Genomic DNA, 24,593 nt, shown 5'->3' with positions numbered 1-24,593 from the left:
AACCGAACTAGGCATCGCCTCTCATTACTTCCGATGTTAAGATCCGGAAAGATAATGTATATATTTATCTAAAGGACAAGTGTTCAAGTTTTGGGTGTGACGGGAATTAGGAGTAGTGGTGTCCTTTGTCAAATAAAAATGCTAGTTATAACAACATGCCCCACCGGCCAAAACATTGTTAAAAAATACAGACAGAATGGCAAAAGTCAACGATCAAGTATTTTGACTTTAATTAGGCCTAAATTTGCGCGTTGACACCCACTATCCTAGTGGGCACTTGTGGTTGTGCATGCTCTCTGCCAGTTTTTACGCTTCTTTAACTCCACAAACCTCGCTGTCCAAAATCGAATTTTATATTTTAATTTAGGGAGAAGTAACAAATAGCCTGATATCATACAACACCCTAACATATTTATCTCTTTCCTATTAACACTTCCACATATCATAAAGAGTACAAAATGTCCTTTGTTCTTAACGGACATTTAATACCGTTAAATATTTTTATTTTTTTTAATTTCTTACTAATATTTTTTATTATAAGCATATAATTTTTTTTTTTAAATTTAAATTTAAATGTTTGTAATATTTTTTTAAATAAAATCATTTTTGAATACACACACTTTCATTGCGTTCTTAATTAATACAAGGTTATATTTGTCTATCGAATTATTTCTACTTCCATATATCATGTATGTTTTTGGGTTTTTAATTAATACAAGGTTATCTTTGTTATGTTTTATTTTTATATACTATATATTAATTGGTACGATTTATTTTTTTTTGTTTATAATATATATGTATATTAAATCTTATCTAACTTTAATTGTTACAAGAACGCAGTGAAAGTGTGTGTGTATTCAAAAATGATTTTATTTAAAAAAATATTACATATATTTAAATTTAAATTCAAAAAAAAAAATTATATGCTTATAGTAAGAAATATTGATAAGAAATTAAAAAAAAATGAAAAATATTTAACGGTGTCAAGTGTCCGTTAAGAGCAGGGGGCATTTTGCATTCTTTATGACATATTGATGGGCTAACAGCCCAAAATCAAAAGATAGGAATGTAAACATGTTAAGGGATTGTATGATAGGGGGTTATTTGCTACTCTTCCCTTTAATCTAATTAACACTAAATATTTGTTCTTTTTCGGTTACATGCCAATGTCATAGTTAAGTACTCTATTAAAATTGCAGAACTAGAAGGGAATAAATTCTCAAGCAATTAATCTTTGCATACGTAATATGTATGTACATAATACCCCTAAGATTTGAATTTAATTAGTTACGCTTTTTGTGATCCAATTCAGTTATTAATTATCAATTTTCATGACTAATTTACCCTTTTATAGATTGGCGGTTGATTTTTTTTAGGGGACAAATTGGCGGTTGAATTGAAATTGAGTTCGGAGCTTTTTATATTCCTTTTTTCCTTTTTTTACAAAGCACAAAATCTTGTGTACACCTGAGTGTACCGTACACCCGGGTTAGATCTGACCCGATTCAAATAAAAGTCTATATTATTAACATTTGAGTAGCTGAAGTAACTGGATGGAACCCGCGACCTTCACATTCGAATCCCTTTGTGGGAAAAAAAAAATTCAGCGCCTTTAGTTACCTACCTTTCAGTTTTGTATTATTTTCGATTTTTTTTTCTTTTCTTTTTCATTCTTTTCGTTTCTTTTCCTCTTTTTTTGGCGATATTCTTTTCCTTTAATTTTTTCCTTTTTTTTGCATTTTCTTCTTTTCTTTTATCTTCTTATTTTTTCTTTTTTCTTTTCGTTTTTTTTTTTCTTCTTTTTTTAAATTGTATTTTCAATTTTAATTTTGTCTTCTTTTTAATAAATGATTCTGCTAGAACGGAACAAAGGACAGAGGAAGTTCCTGCAATCGGGACACAATCAACTGATACGATGGATCATCCTCTTGAAAGGAGACTTCAAGCTCAAGAATGGAGCTAACGAATCTCAAAGCCAAATTCTTTATCCTTGAATCACATGTGAGCATCAGAGCAGTCCACCGGCAACAAGTGCAGCTGAAACTGACCCCCAAGACCATAAGAAGACACAACCTTCCCTTCTTGATGATGCCAAAAAGGAGGAAGAGTTGAAGAAGGGAGGAGAGACGAGGGAACAGCTGAAAAAGGGGGAAGAAATGAAGGAAGATGAAAACAAAGGAAATCAAGAAGCAGTCAAATGAGTCAACCGTACTAAAGCAAAGGAAGCTGAGGAAAGGTCTTCCAAAAGACCTCGCACTGATTAGATTTGAATTCTTTTTATTTATTCTTGTTGTTTCTGATAATTGCTTCTGATGCCTATGTTTTTTGTTTCTTCCATTGCCGCTTGCCAGCTTGCCTTACTCACATCGTGCAATACATGTTTTTCCCACAACTGATGTCTTATCAGTTGCTCAAAAAATATCAAAATTTTTGGTTTCTCATCTATTGACAATTACCCGTTGTCCATACCTTAACTGTTATTTTGATATAATGATATTTTGTGTTGCTCTGCTCTTTTATGTTGTTTATTCAGTTTGTGCAAGATAATAGGTTATACTGTTAAGGGGGAATAGTATTCACCCTTTTTAAAATCTTGCTTCATGTCTTTCAGTCGTTGCTTTTGATAGGCCTGATTGTATGGTTTTGACATCATAAAAAATGGGGAAATTATTGGAAAACTTATGAAATATCTTTGCCTTAGTTTTGATGATACCAAAACACCTAGATTTATCTTCTTGCTTAGTTATTTTCTCTGAACTTAAGTGTTAGAGTTCATTTGCTCTAGGACTGTTGTCTGAAGAACAGTTGATTTAAGAACTGAAGACTGAAGGCAGCACAACTGAACCGTATTGATCTGGACTACCGAAGAGCGCATCCTGACTGAAAATCATCAGTCACCAGTCAGAGATACTCATGCAATTCATGTCATAGTCGAACTGAAGTTCAAATCAAGTATCAGTCGACATTCTACATCAGACTGAAGTAAAGAGTATCAGACACGCCGCATTAAATGCTCAAGGACAAATGCATTAAATGCCGAAGATTTGAAGATTGTCCTTGCAAGTACCAGAATTCATCTTTACGTGTAAAGATGCAGAAGCACCATACTCCAAGGACAAGACGATTCAAACTTTTACTATAAGGAGTATTTGAAGATTGTCACCTCAGCCTAAGAAGTGACATTGTCTCACAATGGCAGAAATCCTTAAGACCATCTCTCCAACGGATCTATTCAAGACTTCGCCTATAAATAGAGTTTGAGAAACGCCTGCAATCTTCACCGATTCAAGACATACGCTGAAGCTCTGTCAAAATCACAAGCCAGCCCTATCTTAGACATAACCTTGAATTGAAGAAGAGAGTACTCAAACGTTGTAAAATCAGTCTAGCTGATTACCTAAACTCTTTTAGAAAACTAGGCAACCCTTGTTTTATCTTAAGCCTAGAATTGATTACTTGACAGCCTATTCTCAGTAATCATAGTTAGAAGAGTTCGAACCCATTTCAATCGAGCGAAAAGAGTGTTTGAGTAGAGCATAGTTCATACCAGGGTTCTGACTCCGAAGATCTTAGCCAAGCGCTGGCAAAGGCACTGGTGTGTCTTAGCGTGCTAAGAGCAAGCGAGAAATCCAACCCAGTGTGTTGGTGCTGAAAATTTGATTTTCAGTTCACGGTTTGCTGTGCACCAGTAAACATTAGCCCAGAGTGTCTATCAGACTAATCATCTGGCCATGGATTAGGAACGTTGTTTCCGAACCATGTAAAAATCCTTGTGTTCTTTATTTGCTTTCAGTTTTTCTTTCTCTGCGCTAAATTTGTTTTCAACTGAACTAGATTAACTGAAAAGTGTTACTAAGGATGTTATAAGTGACAAACTTTTCTAAAGCTATTGGCGCTAAGTTTAATTTTTCGCTGGTGAATTATTAGTCTAACTGACCAATCAACTGATAGTCAGTAAGATCAATAACTTTACTCTATTTTACAAACTCTAGACTGAAGCCTTACGAGGATATCAGTTAAGGTCTGTGCTCAACTGATGTCAATTTACTGAAGTGACAGTCACTTCAGTATCAGTCTACAATCTATTTCCAACTGAAATTAGGTTAGTTTGTTTTTTACGCCGCAAAAATAGTCTACAAGTGTATTCCCCCCCATACACCTGTCCTGTCAACCCTCCGGAACCCAACATTTTTATATAGTATTATTTGTAGAACACGATAGTATTATTTATAAAACATGATAGTATTAGTGTCATTTGTAGAATAGAAAAGTGCTCTTTATAATAGTATTAGTGTCATTTGTAGAAAATGATAGTGCTATTTATATAACATGATAGTGTCATTTCCATATAATGTTATTTGTAGAGTACGACAGTATTATTATTCATATAACATGATGGTGTTAGTGTTATTTCTATATAGTGTTAGTGTTATTTGTAGATCATAAAAGTGTTCTTTATAATAGTGTTAGTTTCATTTCTATACAGTGTTATTTGTAGAACTCGATATTATTATTTATATAACATGATGGTGTTAGTATCATTTGTAGAACATAAAAGTGTTATTTATAATAGTGTTATTGTCATTTCCATATAGTGTCATTTGTAGAACTATATAATATTATTTATAGAATATGATAGTGTCATTTAAATATTAATGTGATATCATTTATTAATGCATATAGTGTTAGTTACTAAGAAAAATAACGTCTTTCAAATATATTAAAAGTGTTATTTATCAATAAAAATAATGTTATTTAAATATAGTAAAAAATTTAATAATAAAATAGTGTCATTTAACTAAATTAAAAGTGTCGTTTAAATATAAATGTAGTATCAATCCCCAAGGGGACACCGAGCGGTGCAACTGATCGCTAATTTCTTAACAACAATAACTGCAACTAAACAGTGTAATCGTAGCACAGAAACAACGAGTATCGTATCGTGGATGTATCCACAGGGACTATTATAACGAATCACTATAAGTAATCCCAAGTAAACTCTAGTAGTATTCAGGCAAACTCCCACGAGAACGAAGAACAAAACTAAAATCCAAACAAAACAAAATAAAACAGGATAAAAACTCAAATAATAATAAAAACTCTGATCCTAGGGATGTTGTATCGTTACTCAAACACATGCATTCAATCTATTAACTCAATTACCAATTTAATCCAACCCTGATGAAAGATCACTATATTATTCACAAGCTTCTCTAATGAACACCTATGAACGTAGATTAATTTACCCCTTTTCAAATTCAAGACTCTAAGAAATAAATTAACTCCAAATAGCACACAAAGAATAGCTTCCTATAGCTTTACCTGTCGCATTCAATACTCAAGGCTAACACTATATCATGCATTCCTGAATCGGCTGAACAATTATCGCATTCAAGACTCAAACTGAACAGCTAGACATGTAAATTATTGATCAGGTAATTCACAAGAAAACATGCACCAGGAATCATGAATCACAAGTTGGAGGGCAAATTGATATCAACAAATCAAACACACATATTAGATCAACTTTGTACAAACCCTAGGTTCAGATAAAAGAACTAGCTACACATCATAAAATAAAATAAGGGTGAGATTTTTATGTAGCACTTTCTATAAAATAAATAAGTTATGTATCAAGGCTCATAAAAAAATAAGTTTTGTAGCACATTCTCTCTCAATATCTAATGGTCCCCACATATATCACTTATCTCTCTCAATATCTAATAAAAATAATTATTAAAAATGTCCACATCCCACAAAATCTCGGCCACAGCATTCAAATGAAAAGTAAGTCAATTTTCGAATCTTCTATCAAAATCAATTTTGTCCTATATTGTCTCTCTCTCTCTCTTCCTACACGAAACCCTAGCCTCCCGTGTATGAAGCTATTTTTCACGCCTCTCACTCTTTTGCTCAAGAAAATTTCCAAGTGAAACTACCGTGTGTGCACACCATTTCCCTCTCTTGTACAAGCTAAAATTTCACCCAATTTGAGAGCAAAATTTCACCCAATTTCACGCCTCTCACTCTTTTCTACAAACTACCTACCGTGTGTGGTTTGAAAATTGAAACCCCAAAGCCGTGTACTCCATAATAGAGCAAAAACAACTTGGTGAATTATTCTATCTTCTCAATTAACAATGAGTGAAACTAAATCCGACTACTCCAGAGAGGAAGAACAGCCTGTAGAACGAGGCCATCGCCCGAGTACATCGATGAGGGGAAAATACCCGACGCCGAATCCGGTAAGTAACCGTGAAATATATTTGTTTAAATTTGAATTTATGTGTTTTGTATTGTTAAATTGTGCACAATAGTTGATTATTAGGTGTTTATGTATGACATAATGTTGGTAATTTGCGAAATTTTGAATCTGGAAAGTAATTTGAACAACCGTGTACAACCGTGTATGGTTCTTCAGTACACGGTTGTACACGATTAGGTATTTATGTTACACGATTAGTATTAAATGATTTAATATGCCCTAATTATGTATTTTCAACGTATAGATGTATTTTTCGTGTATGAACAAACCGTGTACAACCGTACACGGTTTGTTCATCCGTACACGGTTGTACACGGTTGGTCTATAATCGTACACGGTTGTACACGGTTGGTCTAGAATCTGTACACGGTTGATATTTTTTGATACTGATCATCATTTTGAATTAATTGCAGCCTCCGAGGCATGTTTGGTTACGTCCGTGCATGCAAGGTTATGCCGCACGTATCAATCACTACATCAAGGACAAGACACTGAAGGAAGTGGAGACCTGTCTGACGCATTACCGGTGTCTTGAACAGTTTAAGAAAGGTCCGTTTGGGCATTTACTTCAGTTGAAGAGGCAGGATAGTGCGAATGCCGCACTGCACCATCTTCTTGCACGGGAGTTGTATGACGAAGCATTCGGTCCGTGGGAGAAGTGGTTCCACGTTGGTGGACACGACATTCGATTCGGCGCAGTGGAGTATTGTCTGGTGACAGGGTTGTGCTTCGGGCCATCCCCGCAGCGTTTTGATCCTAATGTGGATCACCGTGTTGGGAAGCAGAGTCTATGGCACCAAGTTTTGAAAGGCAAGAAGGTGGAAGTGAAGGATCTGCGGAAGCGGTTCGTTAGCCGCAGTCTGGGCAACAGTGCCCAGGATTATTTGAGGGTGGCCAATATTCTCGTGGCGTATGATCTCATCTTCTGTCGGGATTATAAACACGTGCACGATTGGGTGTGGGCACTGGTAGAGGATGATCAGCAGTGGTCCGACTTTCCGTGGGGCTCTTACTCATTCCAGATTTTGTGTCATGGGATGAGTGTGTTGAAGAAGCATCCCGGCGAGATTACCGGTAATAGGAGGACGTACCACTTCTATGGGCCCATATGGGCATTACAGATTTGGTCGTACGAGGCCATTCCGAGGTTGGGCCGCGCGTGTGGGGCTCGTGACACGAGCTTGCAGATGCCACGATTGGTGAACTGGACGACTTGGAAGTCGGCTTCTGACTTCACCCACTTTTTTGATGCTGATGAGGTAATTATTGTTGTTTTTTTACAGTTTCAATCCTTTTATTATGTTATGATTAACGAATAATGAGAAATGATCGATTCATCTTTGTGCAGGACGACTGTCACCGGACACTCGAACCGGTCGAGGAGGAGAATGATTCATGGTATTTGCAGACCCTGAGGCACCCAGAGCCTTTTTCTGTACGATACCATCCTGGAGGGAAATATGCTGGCTTGACAGAGCCACTTGTACCGGAGCCGCCTCCTCCTGTTAGGCCTCCCTCTGTGCCGAGGAGTAGCTCACGAGCAGAGAGGGCTCGTGAGAAGCAGCCTGTCCCTGTCCCAAGGAGTAGCTCACGAGCAGAGAGGGCTCGTGAGAAGCAGCCTGTCCCTGTCCATGTCGAGCGACATAGACAGACGTATGAGGAGCCGGTTGGCAGCCCGTCGAAGCGGCGCAGGTCAGAGGAGTTTGATGATCGCGAGCCTCAGGCAGACCGAGATGAGGATTATTGGAGGCGACGCGATGATGACCTGATTGCCCGTATCACACAGGAGCAGATCCGAACCGTGGTCCCTGAGATACGGCGCGAGATACGGCGCGAGCTTGTAGATGACGACTCTGAGCATGGACTGGTCGCCAAGATTACGAAGAAGGTCATAGCCGCTATGAAGGACATCTTTGGGAGACGCTCTTCTTCGAGGAGGTATAGATCATCATCCAGCCATGCCAGTCGTCATAGACATGGGAGTGAGGAGTTCAACCAGCCGAGACCCAGTCAGAGACGGTCTACATCTCACATTCCTAGTCCTAGGCGATCAGAGAGTGAGGATCCGCCTCATGTGAGCCATAGGCACTCAGTTGGAGACATGGATCCTCCTCGTGGCAGTCAGAGACGCTCAGAGCGTGGAGATGATCCACCCCCTGCGAGTCAGCGGCGATCTGCCTCACGTCACAGTGAGAGGGAGGCATCTATGAGGCGATCAGCCTCACATCATGGTGAGAGGCAGACATCTTTGAGGCGATCCGCCTCACGTCACAGTGATCGCCCAGGGCCATCGGCTGGACACCATAGTCCAGAGACCCCTGCGCCTAAGGCGGGGGATGTAGATGATGATCTGAATGTTTCCTGAACTTCGTCAGAGGAGGAGGCGGGTGCTAGAGAGAGGCCTCAATTGGTTGTTGACCCGGCCTTGCCGTATGGTAAGGGGCTGCTGAAGGCGAAGAAGCGGGGCTTCAAGGCGTTTATGAGATCGCCGCCGGGTACTTATGTCACAGTGATGGAGACGGGTTGGGTGATGTCCCATGAGCTATTCCACAAGATTATGAATCCTCGTGAGGAGTTGGACGGGGAGGTATAATAATTTGATTTTACTGTGTTTCTTAAGATTTGCATTGTACATAATTAATCATGAATTTTTTAAGTAGATATTAGACCTCTGGAATCTGAAGGCTCTCCGACGGCTCCGTCATAATCAGCAGTGGATAGATCGGGGGCATACGAGGCTCGTTGCAGGCGTGACACGGGCTAGAACGCTGATAGCTTTTTTGGATTTTTATGTAAGTTTTTGATAGAATAATTTCTATTTATGTATATACAACTACCTATAAATTAATCACGAATCTGTGATTGTAGGAGACCCTTTGGAGAGAGTTCAAGTCGTTGCATCCGAATGAGCCAGATTGGGACAACATTCGGGGTCGACACGGATACGAGGAGTGGGTGGTGCCCGACAAGCTGATCGCCATGTTTCATGGAACTGATTCAGGCCATACATGGCCTTGGTTTGAAGCGAAAGAGGTAAGTATAATATAAACATATTTTGGAATTTTCTAACTGAAATACGTAACGTTTCATATTGTGTTGCAGATTTTTGCTATTTGCAATGTCGATAAGAGTCATTGGTGTACTGTGGTTATATCTATCTCCGCATGGGAGGTGAGAGTGTATGACTCACTGTCACATGTGGAAGGTGCACGAAAGCGTCGACCAAGTGCATTGAAGCCAATCACTCGCCTGATGCCTAAATTGCTGCACACTGTGGGTTATTATGCACACAATGACGTGAAGTTTGTGCACGCTCCAGATGTGGCTATGAAGATCGTCATGATGCCAATCAAAGAGCAATTCCTCCAAGAAGATAGTGTAAGTTGTGGTGTGTTTGCATGTGCTTATCTGGATCGTTTGATTTGTGGCGCACCAACACGTGAGCAGCTGAGGACACCCGCACAGATACAAAAGTATCGACAGATTATAGCTGTTAGGATATGGGAGTTGTGTATGGATCCTCCCCCTATTCAGTTCAGCTGATGAACAATTTTTTTGTGTTTAAAACGAATGTCTGTTAAAATACACTTGATTTGCTGTTGTTTTGTGGTTTGATTTGTGCTTATGTTTGGTGGTTTGCTGTTTTTGTGTTTGGCATGGTTGTTGGTTGTTAAAATACGGTTGATTTTATGACTTGTTGGTGTTTTTGGGGTGAACGAGGGCTGAATGGCCTTTGTACACGGTTAGACCCTAACCGTGTACAGTTTCTCGAAACTGTGTACGCAACCGTGCACGGAAGAACTCGAAACCGTGTACAGCACACGGCCAAACACTGAATCGTGTCACCGTGCACGGCTGCGTGTTCATCGGTACACGGTTGCGTACACGATTGGTCCCAAGGTGTACACGGTTAGGGTCTAACCGTGTACAGAGGGCAGGCCACCGATTTTCAGCCCAAAAACACCTGTTTTTTGAATTTTAAAGCCAAATCAACATGTAGCAACAACAAATTCAATGTTCAAACAACAATCAAACAACCAAATTCATTTTCAAGATCAAATCGAGGACATGCATTCCTAGTGTGAGTTCCACTTAATCAAAACCAAATCTCTCACTGTATCCAGAATCACTCACAACCCAACATTTTGAGGACATGCATTCCTAGTGTGTGTTCCACTCCTACAAATTCCGCATTTCTTCTTTCGTCGCCTTCGTGCATCGGGTGGTTGCTCGACACCCTCCACCGGCACGTTCAAGTCCAATGGTCCCACTTGCGCTTTGCATCTCTGGGCATTGTGACCTCCACCCTTGCAACGTGAGCATACTTGAGGTCGAGAATTAGGAGTACCCGAATTAGGAGGACCCTCAACTGCTGAACGAGCCCTACTCAACTTCGGTCGTCCCGCATGGACCGTGATATCCGGGGGTTTCACAACATAGGCTGATATCTCATCGGGCACATTCCAATACGTAGGATGTGGAACGGGAACAATACGCTCCATATATGTGGCCAACAGCACGGATTGTTTGAAATATCCTCCAACAAAATCCGTGACTTGCAGTCCTGCACGCCTAATAAAATGCAAAGATAAAAAGATAAATTTACAAAAAATTACTTCAATATGCAAAATTTGTAATAAATGAGATACCTAATAGCGGCACAAGCATGACGACACGGAATGTCATCCAGGTCGAACTGAGCACAACTACAAGTCCGATTCTCGAGATCGACAATGTAGAATGCATGATCATCCTCAACACTAAACATGTGCGTCGTCGTCCCTCGAACAGCCAATTGTCGACCCGCTTCGACAGCCACATGCAACTTTCCCTCTACTACCTCAGTCAACTCATGTGACCTCGATGCAGCCGAGATGCGTCGCCTATCGAACCATTTCTCTATAATGGCTCGATAGGTCTTGATCAATGAAGCAACCGGGAGTCGTCGTGCCCACAAAAGTCTACTGTTCATCGTCTCGGCAGCATTCGACGTCATGAAGCTCGTGCGTCGTACAGGGCACTTGGACCTGGCCCATCTCTCCACACCAATAGTGTCGAGGCGTGTGTGCGCGTTGACTTTCAGTAATTGAAGCGCAGAAAAATTCCTTTGAAAATCGTCTGATCGATAGGAATATGCCGCTGCTTTGAAGACTGCAGCTACATGCTGCCCATAATGCGCGAGATTCTTCTGGATATGGTAATAGCACAACCCGTGAGGGACGTTCGGGTAGACTCACTCCACAGCATTTCTGATGCTCTTGTGATGATCAGACACAATCAAGAGATCATCCGGCTGACCAAAGCAAGTCCGCAGTCGGTGGAAGAACCAAGTCCAAGACTCGTCGTTCTCGATAGGACCAAGCCCAACTGCGAGAGGAAATATTGCTTCGTTCCCATCCTTTGTAACAGCGACGAACAAAATGCCGCCGTTTCTTCCCTTCAGATGGGTCCCGTCTACGACGATGACCGGCCTCAAGTAACCCTTCTCAAAGGCAGCCACGCTCTGTCCAAGTGCAACAAACATATGATGGAACTTGCCATCATCCTTCATCTCAAGGTCGTATAATGTGCCGGGATTACTCATTCTCAGCATATACAAATACGATGGGAGCATCTGATACGAGTTCCCAAAATCACCATACGTCATCTCAATCGCGATGTTTCTTGCACGGAGAGCGAAGCTGTAATTGATCTCAATACCGAATAAGCGCTGCATCTCTGACATCATCTCCTTCGGCTTCAAAACGACCCCCTCGCCTACCAATTTCCGTGCAAAATATCTTCCAACAACCCTCGCCGGAATCTGTCTCGGGGCAGTGCGATTCAAATCCGTGTGGCAGGTATGATCCATCACCACCTTGATCACTCTCCAGATCGATGCACTCTGAACGGCTCGCAGCATGAACGGACAACCGTTGCCATGCTTGCAAACAAACCACAAACGGGTCGTACTGGAACGATGCACGGCGTACTCCACGTGATTCTCCATATGGTACAGGCCAACAGCGATTGCCAAATCATCCTTTGACCGGAATAGAGCCCCCACTGATAATATCCCGCTCTCCAATACGTTAGAATCCTCCCAACCTAATGCCGGCGCATCGTCAAAATCGAGGACTGGAATCCCCCAGTCACGTGCCTCAAGCTGCTGAACTCCAACACGAGGCTCGACATCGGGCTGATCATCCGATGTGAAATTCTGAGGCCCTGTCTGTCTCCACGCTTCCTGTTCAGTCGACACTGAATCCAATATCTCTCTGCGTCGTATCGCCTCTTCTTCCTCATCCGAAGACTCGGACTCGTCTTCCTCCTCCTGCGACGATGAATCGTCCCTACTATCATCGTGTGTAGGGATACTTCTTCCAATGTCCGTCTCAATAGGAAACATAGTAGACCGATGTCCCTCATAATATACCCGCTCTTGAGGAACCGGAGCCGCAGATTGTTTGCCCTTCTCGATCACGTAAACAACGGGATATTTCTTATGCTCGGAAATCAGCCGGTTCAAATCCGAATCAGTCTTCAAAGCCACTTTTATTTTTCGCCCTTCGTCCGTGGTCGATGTGTAGAAAAGCATATAAGTGGATCAACCATCCTCGTTTAATTGATCGTGCACCTCTTGCATCAACTTCGCATGACAAAGGTCTTCCGTAGACATGTACACGACAACCTCATCGCCTCCTTCATACTCGGTTAATTTCCACTGACCACTGTGCCGTATAACGATTGCTTGAAACGACATCTGCTTCAAAACGACAAAAATACAACATTTAAATACACAAACAGGAAACCGTGTACCCCAATACATCAACTGAATATACAAACATGCTAAAAATAATATCAAAATCATATTCAACCCAACCGTGTACAGCAAATTCGACCACCGTGTACAACCGTGTACACAACCGTGTACACGGAAACCCTAACCGTGTACAGCAGAACACTAAGGGTTAAAAAATAAGGTAATTTGCGTACAGAGTGTTTTTTTATGCCGTTTTTTAGTCCAAAACATGTAATAAGTCATATATATAACATAATTATTGAAATAAACAACAAAAAATCACTAAAACTCAAACCGTGTACAACCGTGTACTCTAGAACACCAACCGTGTACAGTCGAAATTTTAAAAAAAATATGTATTTCACATACCTTATGTAATACAAGCCTTTAGATGATTTTTTTTTGAATTTTTGAGCAACCGTGTATGAGTCGTGTATGTGTATTGAGAGGATTTTCTTCTTCTTTCTTGTTCAAATGTCTGATGAATGAACATTTGGTTGGTATCCTTCATTAACTACCTACAGCAACCGTGTACGGAGCATTTAATTTCGTGAATTTAAGGTTGTTTCCTTAACAAGTGTTTGAGTTGGTGTAAATGCACCCAACAACCATAAGATCACATAAAATCACGCCATAAACGTGAATAGAGAGAGAGAATCAGATTTTGGTTATTTTTAAATCACATTTTAACGTGATTTTGGTTATTTTTAAATCAGAGAGAGAGAATCAGATTTTGATCACATAAAATCACGCCATAATGCCATAAGATATGGTTTTAATACTCGGTTTTAATTTTAACGTGAATAGAGAGAGAGAGAATCAGATTTTGGTTTTATTTGGTTATTTTTAAAATAAAAATAAGTAATATGTCACTATCATTCACTTTATTGACTTGTACTTATGTACTTTAGGTCAAATGTGCTACAAAACTTATTTATTTATGGGGTGTGATACAAAACTTATTTATTTTATCAAAAATGCTACTACTATGTATTGTCACATAAAATAAAAGCATAAATAAAAGAAAACAATCGAAATAAAATAAAATAGATAAAACCCAAAAGAATTTAGGATGAACAGCTGGAATCTTGAATCTTGCAGGAAAAGAAATCTAATCTATGAAAGCATTAAAATCCTAAGTCTAAAACTGAAAAATATGAGAAGAGGAGAAAAAGAGGCGAAGAGAGGTAAAAAGATGTGTCTATTAGGTCAGGAAAAGGACCTATATATAGGCACAGGAGATAAATACAGTACAAAACTCGAAAATACTGATAAAATCCGAAATTCCCGAAAATTCAAAAATTTCCATCGGGCACTATTCACTGCTGCGCGCGACTTTCTTGTTTCGGCCACATCTCTCTCGTCCGAACTCTAATTTGCGAACCGTTTGCGCTTACGAACTCGTATCGAGACGATCTACAAATTTCATTAAGACCATTGGTCCAAATTCGAACTCAATAAACCTGCAATTTCCTTCAAAGTTCGAGTAAGAATCATGTTTCACAAGATAAAGCAAATTAAACACAACAATCATCCAACACTCAATTTCTTATAAAATTAACATCAAAAGAACATTAAAAACCATGGAAACATGAGTGTTATCAGTGACCTCCTATTTGCGAACAGTGAGGTCTAGGGATCAAACCCCACCGCTCCCCCTCCCCACAAATCAATATATATATATATATATATATATATATATATAGGGTTAGGTTCAATGAAAAAGGTCTAAATGTAAGAAAGAAAAGAGAAGTAATCTCATCCGTTGATCTTATCTAATCTAACAGACATGATTTATTCACGCTATGTTCAACGGATTTTTCCGTTGAACATTCGTGAACATATATAATATTTTTGGGGGTTCTGCGTTTCGACCCCCCATATGTTCAACGAAAAAATTCGTTGAACATGACGTCAATAAATCATGTCCGTTAGATTAGATAAGATCAACAGATGAGATTACTTCTCTCTTCTTTCTTACATTTAGGCCTTCTTCATTGAACTTTAGCCTATATATATATATATATATATAAGGTTGAGTTCAACAGAGAATTATCTTTTTATTCATCATGAACAAATCTATATATTTTACGAACAGATCAACATAACTAATGAACATACGTATTTAGTAAAAATATAGAAAAACTCACCACCAGCAGGATTCGAACCCGGGTCAAATTGTTGTTCATGTGGTACATTCATCTGTTCATTAAAATTATAGATCTGTTCATTTTTATTTTACGAATTCTCTATTCTCCACAATATTTAGCTTCTCTGTTGAACCCTTCTCTCTCTCTCTCTCTCTCTATATATATATATATATATATATATATATATATATATATATATATATATATATATATAGGGGAGGGCTACAGTAAAAACACTTCTTAAAATATAAATATAAACATTTTTTAATGTACGAATTTTATCCAACAGGATTACGAATTCATCCAATATGGTTACGAATTGTGAAAAATAAATTTTTGCTACCTCTGGGATTCGAACCCAGGACCACGAATTCATCCAAAAGGGTTACGAATCAACCGTAGATCTTAATGATCTAAGGGCTGAAAATCATTTATATTTTATACACTTAAGAGTGTTTTTATTCTAGCCCTCCCATATATATATATATATATATATAGGAATGAGATCATGTAGTATCCAATGCTTATAATAGATCCGTAGATCCAAATCTAGACCACACATTTATGACATATGGCGCATCAAGATGCATAAAGGCATTTCAAGGCAAAATATGGAGAGGGGTAAAATTGGAATGTAATTTTTGGATTTAATAATTAAAAGAAAAATATATATTTTTTAGATTTTCTCAAAATAGATATATTTTAGATGCATATAGTTTCACACGAAGATGCATAAAGTTTTCACATGAAATGCATAACTTTGATTTTTGTGTGAAAGTATATGCATTTCTGTGCGAAAGTATATGCATGTAAAACATGTAATTTTTTATGCATGTAAAAATCAATTTTTCAAAAATTTTTTTTTTTGGGGGGTGGGGTGGGGGGGTTTCAGTGGTCAGAAAATCAGTTTTTGAGAATATAAAAAAAAATTGGTGGGGGGGGGGGTTCGGGGTGGGGGGTGGGTGGGGGGGGTGGGGGTAGGGGGTGGGGTTCAGGGGTGGGGTGGGGTTCAGGGGTGTGGGGGGGTGGGGTGAAATCTTATGCATTTTAATATGAAACTTTATGCATTTTTATATGAAAGTTCATGCATTCTCGTATGAAACTTTATGCATCTAAAATATACCTATTTTGAGAAAATCTATTTTTTTTTTTAATTTTGAAAATTACATTCCAATTTTACCCCTCTCCAGATTTTGCCTTGAAATGCCTTGCCACGTGTCACCATCTTGATGCGCTACATGTCATAAATGTGTGGTCTAGATTTGGATCTACGGATCTATTATAAGCTTGGATACTACCGGAACCGAACCCTATATATATATATATATATATATATATATATATATATATATATATACATACATATATATATATATAGGGTGCGGTTATAGTGAGAACCACACTTATCGTGAGAACATAAGAACCATTAAAATCAATGCATCTACTATATAAATTAATGCATTCGCTATTAAATTTAATGCATCCGAAAGTAATAAAATTTTTGCTCCCTTCAGGATTCGAACCCAGGATCTGCATTCATCCACCAAGATGATGCATCCACCGTAGATCTTGATGATCGAATGGCTTAAAATGGTTCTCTGTTCTAATTTTATTTAGTGGTTCTTATTTGAACCTCTCCCTATATATATATATATATATATGAAAAGTTAATATAAGAAAGATAAATATTTAGAGAAGTGAGAAACATTCTCATCCATTGAACATGATTTATCAAACAGTCCAGAATTAAGAATAAATCTCGTGTTCAGATTATGATGAACAAATCAATAATTGTGATGAACATGTCAGTAATATTTTATGAACGGATGTATTTGTTGAAAATATATATTTGCTTAAAATTTTGCACTCCAAGATTCGATCCGTTCAATAAAATTATTGTTATATTCATGAAAAAATATTAACATGTTCAACGTTCCTAATTTTCAGAAAAAAATTAATTTTTTCCATAAAACCTAACCCTATATATATATATAGTGCCGAAAAATTAACGACAAAAACAAGGGGAATGTTCCTTCTAAGGCAATAGAGAGTCGTCCCATAGACAAGGAGACTACATCCGGTCATGCACATAGTAAGCCAACCGCCCCCTAGATATTCTAAATCGGTGTCAGTTTGGAAAAAAAACAAAGGATCCTCAGCCCGATGCTCAACATAACTCTTTTCAAGCTCTTGCTGTGGAGAGTACCGAGGGGGCTAAAATAGCGGACATGTTCAGTTCGCCAAGGAAATTATCCGACCTTGATCTTCTCCAAGCTATAACCGTTCCGAGATGATCCTATAGCGGAAGACTACGTTTTTTAGTCTGATTTGGAAACATGAGAAGTCTGGCCTGTGCAGCAACAACAACTAGTAGAAACTGATGAGGGTTTGGAACATCAGCATATTAGGGAGGAGTCTATTCTTACTTCTCCGAGACAGAGTAGTGAACAACCTATTGCTATGGTAGGGCCAGTTCTTTCGCAGCAGCAGCTGGCATATTCTGCTAACCATGAGGCTAGTTTCCCGTGGCAACGTCGTTCAAGTCATGACGAGGCTGTGGGAGGGAAGCAGCCGGCTATGGCTATTGAGAATGAAGATCAGAAAATCAAGAAGATTGAGCCGGAAAAGAGCCCCACTCCCTCTGCTCAGGAGGATATTGCTAATTGTATCAGCAGGTTAGAGGAGTTAGGGGATGCAAATGCTTGTTGAGTTGCAAGCGTCGCCTAAGCGTGGATGAGGTCGTCCTCTAAAAGGGTATGGGATGTGAGCACATGCAACAGGCTACGAAAGATAGCATAAAAGATTCCTTCAGAAATGTGGTGGAAATGAGTTATAAGCTGAGGGATTTTGTTGTTGATCATAGCAACAGTGCTATTTTGCGTGCTATGAATAATATCGCCAACAGACGTTGGTCGAATGAAATGGAGTTGGACGACTTTCACACTAACACTGACACTACAAAAAAGCGCCGATTTACCGGCAGGATTTACCGGCGGCAGACTTGCCGCCGGCGATCACCGGCGGCTTTCCGACGGCGGTGCTGCCGACCCGTATTTTTTGAATATATGGCGTTGATACCGGCGGCAAAGTCACCGCGTGTGATCACCGGTATAGCGGCCGGTAAATATTCAGGCCGCCGGGAATTTTATTTTTTAATTTTATTTTTTAATATTTAGCAAATAGCGGCGGCAGCTGCCGCCGGTGATTAGCGGCGGCAAGTTGCCGCCGGTAAAAAGAGTGCGGGTCGGGCTTTGGCGGCGGTAATGGGCCGCCGCTAATTTTAAAGCCCAAAATCGGGTGCCCTAACCCTCTCTCCTCCAGAACAGATCCCCCCTCCTCGCGCCTCCAGCCCCCCTGCCCCTCCCCCCCTGCCCTGCCGCTGCCCTGCTGCTGCCGCTGCCTGTCGCCGTCGCCGGTCGCCGCCGTCGCCTCCGTCAAGGTAAGCCCCTCCTTTCCTTCTCTCTCTCTGTCTCTCTCTCACCCTCTCATCCTCTCTTCATCTTTCTCCTCCTAATTGCAGGCCAATCCTGCCGTCTCACCGCTCCTGCCACCGCACGGTTCCGCCGTCGACTCCTACGGTACACTTTCGTTTTTAATAGACTTTTATTTATTTGTTTATTTATTTGTTTGATTAAAATTAACATAATTCTAATTACTTTATAGGATGTTTAAAGTATGATTAATTGAAATTAATTTGGTAATTAGATACTTTATAGGATGTTTAAAGTATGATTAATTGAAATTAATTTGGTAATTAGATTAATTATGAATTGATTTAACTATAGTTACTTTATAGGATGTTTAAAGTATGATTAATTGAAATTAATTTGTTAATTAGATTAATTGAAATTAATTTGTTAATTAGATTAATTTTAAATTGATTTTCTTTTTTGGATGAAATGATATGTTATTATATATTGTGGGATAGATTTAATCAATTTCTTAAGGATCTTCTCCCTTTGGGATAGAAATTGATTATTTCTTAAGGATCTTCTCCCAACAAATGATTGTGTTTGCTTTTATTACTTTATTTTTTTTATTGTTTTATATGTTATTTTATTATTGTTTCGACATTGGGGGGCCGGGTAGACCTAGTATAGGTTTAGTAAATTAGGACCACTATGGTCACTATAGTTGCTGGTAGAGTCGAGCACTTGGTAGTTAGGATAGTGGGGTTATGCTGTCGAAATTTTCTTAGATTCAAGTAATTTATTGTATTTGATTTATTTTTATTTTCAATTAGAATTTGCAAGAATGAGTGATAATCGATCGTGGATGTACGCGAGATACAATGATCGTGCTGCATTTGAAACGGGACTTGAGAGTTTCCTCGAGTTTGCGATAAATCAAACAGCATATACAGATGGAATTGGTAACATTAGGTGCCCGTGTAGGAAGTGTAAGAATAAAGTCTTTGCATCTGTACCTACAGTCAGAGAACATGTTACTAGGCGTGGATTTGTCCACAATTACACGAACTGGTGTTATCAAGGGGAAGCACCAGTGTATATGCCAGCAGAACATACTATAATGGATGAGGATGATGGGTCATACAGTAATTACCAAAGGATGGTGCATGATCATGCTGGACCTAGTAATTATCAAGATCCTCCAAATCTTGAGGAGCCGCCTAATCCTGACGCTCAAAAAATTTATGACATGTTGAACGCAGCCGATAGTCCTCTATACCCAGACTGTGATACTTACTCACAGTTATCCTGGATGACACAGATGATGAGCATAAAGGTTGAAAATCACATGTCAGAGAGATGTTTTAATCAGATATCTGAGATGGTTCAAAAGGCTTTACCGAAGGATAACAACTGCCCTGACAGCTTTTACAGTACGAAGAGAAATCTGCGCGGGTTGGGTTTGCCAGTAGAGAAGATTGATTGTTGCGTTAATAACTGCATGTTGTATTGGGGGGACGACAGTGAGCTAGAGAGTTGTAATTTTTGTGGTGCATCACGATATAAGGAGAACTTGCGTGCATCTGGAAGCCGCCGAAAGAAACGTGTGGCCGCCAAACAGATGCACTATTTTCCTTTGACGCCCCGACTGCAAAGGTTGTTTGCATCTGCGGCAACAGCCGAAAATATGCGATGACATGCGACTTCAATAGAAGATGGGATCATGCGCCACCCAGCAGACTCTCCGGCATGGAAACACTTGAATTCAGTATATCCTGGATTCGCCGAGGAGATAAGAAATGTGAGATTAGGCCTCTCTACAGATGGTTTTGCCCCATTTGCACAATCAGGGTGTCAATATTCTTCTTGGCCGGTCATTGTCACACCGTATAACTTGCCTCCGTGGTTGTGCATGAAAAAACAATTCATGTTCCTCACTGTCCTCGTGCCTGGGCCATCTAACCCAAAGATAAAGTTGGACGTTTTCTTACAGCCACTGATACAAGAGTTGAAATATTTGTGGGAGGTTGGTGTGAACACTTATGACATATCGTTGCAGCAAAATGTTCAGATGCGGGCAGCTCTAATATGGACTATTAGTGATTTTCCAGCGTACGCTATGTTGTCTGGGTGGGGTACAGCTGGGAAATTGGCATGTCCACACTGTATGGAGAATACAGACGCATTTACACTAACGAAGAGTGGTAAACAATCGTGGTTTGACAATCATCGGAAGTTCTTACCTCGTGACCATGTGTTTAGGAGAAATAAGACTTCATTCTTGAAGAATAAGACATGCAATGTGGGTCCACCAGAAGTATGATCCATTTGTTTTAGCGAGTCAGGCAGTTCAAGTGTTTTACTGTCACTATCCCAGTACGAACCAAGCAAAGAAAAATTGGTTGTCAGCATGCAAAGTCAACGCAAGATCAAAGGTTGAAGTCTCCACTGCCGCATCTAACTCAACATTGCATCAACCGTTTCAAGAAGAGGTTGTTACTATTACGTCTACCCACACATCTGTGGACATTGACCCACCAATTCTTGTTCATCCCCTCGGTAGAATCGTTGACATTGAAGATGACGATGACCCAGAAGACGACGACCAACCGTTGACATCTGATGACGACGCCAGTAATGATGATGACAGTAGTTGAGGTTATTTGGCAATGTATTTGTTTATGCTTGTTATTCATGTGTGATTAGAAACTTCCTGCAATTTACAGACTGTCTATACTTATCTTAATCAATTTCTGTGACATGAGTGTTATTTTGATCACTGTATACAGGTTGTGTCTATACTTATTTGAATCAATTTGAAATAGGTACCATGTCTCATCGTAGAGGATTGTTGGGGTTTGGTAGTCGGTCTTCTGGGCCTGAGGCACAGTCCTCCTCAGGCTCTGGGCCGTATATTTCCGCTACTCCAGAGTCTGGTTCCCCTCCACAGAGCGCTGCTGCATCTGGGTCTAGAAGGCCCAAAGGCAAATCAGTGGCGCAGATTAGGGCCGAGTGTGTTAGACGCGACGGGAGGATCCTCTTTCAGAGGAATACTGTTGGGTAAGTATTTTTATTTAAATCATTATTTGTCTATATCAAGTAATTCTTTAAATTATTTTGATATATTGGTACAGTAAGTTGATCGAGCCCCCGGGGATCTCCACCTGCTGCACGAACTCGTTTAAGAGGATTCCGAACCCAGGCGGGTACACGTGGAAGTTAACTCCGCCAACGGTGCAGGAGTTGTATTTTGAGGAATTCAAGGTAAATGAATTTCTACTATATATAAATTTAGCATTATATATTGTTGAAATGTTATATTAATTTCACCAATATATTCAACAAAAAGAGTTTACTTGGAACCCTGAGGATGAGGCTGATGTGAAAAAAATGTGGTTAGAAAAGGCCCGCAAAAGGTACAGTGACAACATGAGCGAGTATAAGAGACTGCTCAAGCAGAAGACCGAGGCAGGGGAGATGATGGAGACACCGCTGGGCATGTCCGACACCTTTTGGACGGGACTCAAGGCATACTGGGATCAAGATGAGGTTAAGGCCGTTTCTAGGCGCGCACGTGAGAACCGATACTCTGAGCCCGATGGAGTTGGTACAGGGATCAGTCGGCATGTTGGAGGGTCTCAGTCGAGTCGTATTCTGCAGCAGAGTCTGGTTAGTAATTATCGATTAAGTATTTATCTAATAAATATAAATATTAATATATATATATATATATATATATATATTACCTTATTTTTCTTATATAAATGCATGAACAGCTCGTGGATGGTGAAGTCCCCCCAACTGCATCTAACTACAACACTTTCCTCCGCCTACACATGTACGCAGATGGAACTTTTGTGTCAGAAAAGGATGCCAACCTTGATGTAAATGTTTAAGTTTGAACAAATATTAGTAATACATAGTAAAATGTATTTATTTTATAATAATTGTGTATTGTTATGTATGAATTAGGCGGAGATTCATCGTGTTGCTGCTGAGATAGGACGAGAGGACCGACTCGATGAGGTCTACTTGGAGCTCGTACGTCCCGGTAGGTCACGACTGTACGGCACTGGAAGTGCTGGTGTGAGCCAGTTCAGTAGGGGGTCTACCAACAATACATGCTCTTCCCAGATGTCTCAGCAGATGTATGAGACTCGGATCTCCATACTGGAGGAGCGTCTCCAAAAGGCTGAGGAGGATAGGGCGGCCCAAGAAGCAGCACGTGAGGCCGAACAAGCAGCACGTGAGGCCCTTGAGCAGCGGATGAGTCAGTTCGAGGAGATACTGAGGCGGTCGGGTCAGCTACCTTGAGCATCACTTCTATGTATCTATATCACGTTGAACTTATTTTTTATGTTATGTTTCTGAACAAACACAATTACACTTGAACTTTGTTTAACATTTGTGTTTTGTTGAACAATTTAATTGTTTTATGTTTTCAAATCGTTCTATTTATTGTGAGTGAATTCAAGGTATGCAAATGAATTCAAAATACATTATAATTACAAAACGAAAATACTTATATTCTATAACGTAGATTGATAAAAAAAATTTAATAACATATTGATTAATAAATAGATATATTGTTTCGACATAAAAATAAAGACATATATGCAAATGAATTCAAAAATACATTAAAACTATCAAATTAAAATACTTATGATTAATAAACTATATTGATAAAAAAAAATTAAAAAATTTTAAAAAAAAAATTTAAAAAAATTAAAAAAAAAATTAAAAAAAAATTAAAAAAATATTTATTTGCCATAAAAATACGGGCGGCACGAGACTGGTCCGTAATTAACATTACTTGGATATAATCTCCTCATATTCAAATGTTATGAATATATGATATATATTGTATATTGAAATAGCCTTTAAATGATTTAATAGGCAATAGATATATCAATTATACGAGTGTTCTCTATTGGGGACAATTCAAAAGGAACTTCAAGGTTAAGCGTGCTTGACTTAGAGCACAACTAAGATGGGTGACCCACTGGGAAGTTCGCCTAAAGTTTGAAATATTGTATAAATACGAAAATATTAGTGGAGATAAATAAATAAATAAAATAAATAAAATAAATAAAATAAATAAATAAATAATTTAAATAATTAATTCATTACCGGCGGCACTATCCCGCCGGTAATTGGCGGCGGCAAAGGGCCGCCGGTAATCCCCAAACATCGACGACCATCGGTGTAGTGGTGGTGATCACCGGCGGCAATGCTACCGCCGCTGGTTACCGACGGCATATAGCCGCCGCTGATTACCGGCGGCAATGACCGACGGTAAATGTTCGGGAAACCACCTGAGCTTCCCGAGAAACTCCACCGACGGTAGGGCCGCCGCCAATCTCCGGCGGCTGAGCTTCGCCGCCGGGATTCACATCTCCGACGAGATGAATACCGGCGGTAGGTTGCCGCCGGTAATGCCGCCGGTAATTGAATCGCCGGCGGCCGTCCCTTTTTTACCGGCGGGAAATGCCGCCGGTAATCACTTATTTTTTTGTAGTGTGATATTCCGTTTTGGTAGGTGATTTCTACGATTGGGTACTTGGCGTGCTGCAGTTTTCGCTTGTTTAAGGTTTTCTTTGTTTGACTTCTTTAGTTTTGACGAGTTTCTTTTCGAGACTCGGGCCCTTAGTCTACTATCTTGTGCTTTCAAGGGATTGTATTTTTTTTTTTTCGTTTTTACATAAAATCTTAATTTAATATTTCTTAGCTATTACAACAGCCACCGTTTTTTTTAACTTTAACGGTCCCAAAGCCCAAACATATATTCATATAAGAAGCCTAATGCACTATTCGGTTGGGGCTTGGGGGAATAAAAATAACTAAAAAAATTGTATCCCCACCACCCCACTTTAGATCCACCACTGCGCTAGAATGGGCTCAATTTGTTTGCGCATGGAGATTAACAAACTTATTTTTGAGGAAAAAATGGTGTGGTCCACACCCAATTAAGAATTTAAATTATATTA

At 39.5% G+C, this 24,593-nt stretch overlaps 4 protein-coding genes across 4 annotated transcripts; 2 read left to right on the top strand and 2 right to left on the bottom strand.

Moving 5' to 3' along the window:
• Positions 1–10,395: 10,395 nt before the first annotated feature.
• LOC131025835 (uncharacterized) lies at positions 10,396–11,261 on the bottom strand. The gene is made up of 2 exons (XM_057955620.1): positions 10,915–11,261; positions 10,396–10,837 (listed from the first exon to the last, which is right to left on the bottom strand). Exons 1-2 carry the CDS (start codon positions 11,259–11,261, stop codon positions 10,396–10,398), a joined length of 789 nt encoding a protein of 262 aa, XP_057811603.1.
• Positions 11,262–11,498: 237 nt separating this feature from the next.
• On the bottom strand, positions 11,499–12,842 carry LOC131025834 (uncharacterized). The gene has a single exon (XM_057955619.1). It carries the CDS (start codon positions 12,840–12,842, stop codon positions 11,499–11,501), a length of 1,344 nt encoding a protein of 447 aa, XP_057811602.1.
• Positions 12,843–18,503: 5,661 nt separating this feature from the next.
• LOC131025833 (uncharacterized) lies at positions 18,504–21,930 on the top strand. Its single transcript, XM_057955618.1, has 4 exons — positions 18,504–18,635; positions 18,717–18,774; positions 21,432–21,666; positions 21,741–21,930. Exons 3-4 carry the CDS (start codon positions 21,437–21,439, stop codon positions 21,928–21,930), a joined length of 420 nt encoding a protein of 139 aa, XP_057811601.1. The 5' UTR covers positions 18,504–18,635; positions 18,717–18,774; positions 21,432–21,436.
• A 44-nt stretch (positions 21,931–21,974) lies between these two features.
• LOC131025832 (uncharacterized) lies at positions 21,975–22,920 on the top strand. Its single transcript, XM_057955617.1, has 3 exons — positions 21,975–22,275; positions 22,383–22,490; positions 22,579–22,920. Exons 1-3 carry the CDS (start codon positions 21,997–21,999, stop codon positions 22,918–22,920), a joined length of 729 nt encoding a protein of 242 aa, XP_057811600.1. The 5' UTR covers positions 21,975–21,996.
• The last annotated feature ends 1,673 nt before the right edge of the window (positions 22,921–24,593 follow it).

The sequence above is a fragment of the Salvia miltiorrhiza genome, chromosome 5 (genome assembly GCF_028751815.1).
Source record: "Salvia miltiorrhiza cultivar Shanhuang (shh) chromosome 5, IMPLAD_Smil_shh, whole genome shotgun sequence".
Classification (NCBI taxonomy): Eukaryota; Viridiplantae; Streptophyta; class Magnoliopsida; order Lamiales; family Lamiaceae; genus Salvia; species Salvia miltiorrhiza.
Note: the sequence above shows the minus strand (reverse complement) of the source record. Positions and strands in the feature narration are given on the sequence as shown.

What these genes read in the sequence shown, in the direction of transcription:
- LOC131025835 (XM_057955620.1), bottom strand. Translation starts at nt 11,261, where the DNA reads ATGACGTCGAATGCTGCCGAGACGATGAACAGTAGACTTTTGTGGGCA. An exon ending in CATGCTTGTGCCGCTATTAG is followed by an intron (nt 10,838 to 10,914) that starts GTATCTCATTTA and finishes GCATTTTATTAG; the next exon opens with GCGTGCAGGACTGCAAGTCA.
- LOC131025834 (XM_057955619.1), bottom strand. Translation starts at nt 12,842, where the DNA reads ATGCTTTTCTACACATCGACCACGGACGAAGGGCGAAAAATAAAAGTG.
- LOC131025833 (XM_057955618.1), top strand. Translation starts at nt 21,437, where the DNA reads ATGTCTCATCGTAGAGGATTGTTGGGGTTTGGTAGTCGGTCTTCTGGG. An exon ending in TTTCAGAGGAATACTGTTGG is followed by an intron (nt 21,667 to 21,740) that starts GTAAGTATTTTT and finishes ATATTGGTACAG; the next exon opens with TAAGTTGATCGAGCCCCCGG.
- LOC131025832 (XM_057955617.1), top strand. Translation starts at nt 21,997, where the DNA reads ATGTGGTTAGAAAAGGCCCGCAAAAGGTACAGTGACAACATGAGCGAG. An exon ending in GTATTCTGCAGCAGAGTCTG is followed by an intron (nt 22,276 to 22,382) that starts GTTAGTAATTAT and finishes ATGCATGAACAG; the next exon opens with CTCGTGGATGGTGAAGTCCC. An exon ending in AAAAGGATGCCAACCTTGAT is followed by an intron (nt 22,491 to 22,578) that starts GTAAATGTTTAA and finishes TGTATGAATTAG; the next exon opens with GCGGAGATTCATCGTGTTGC.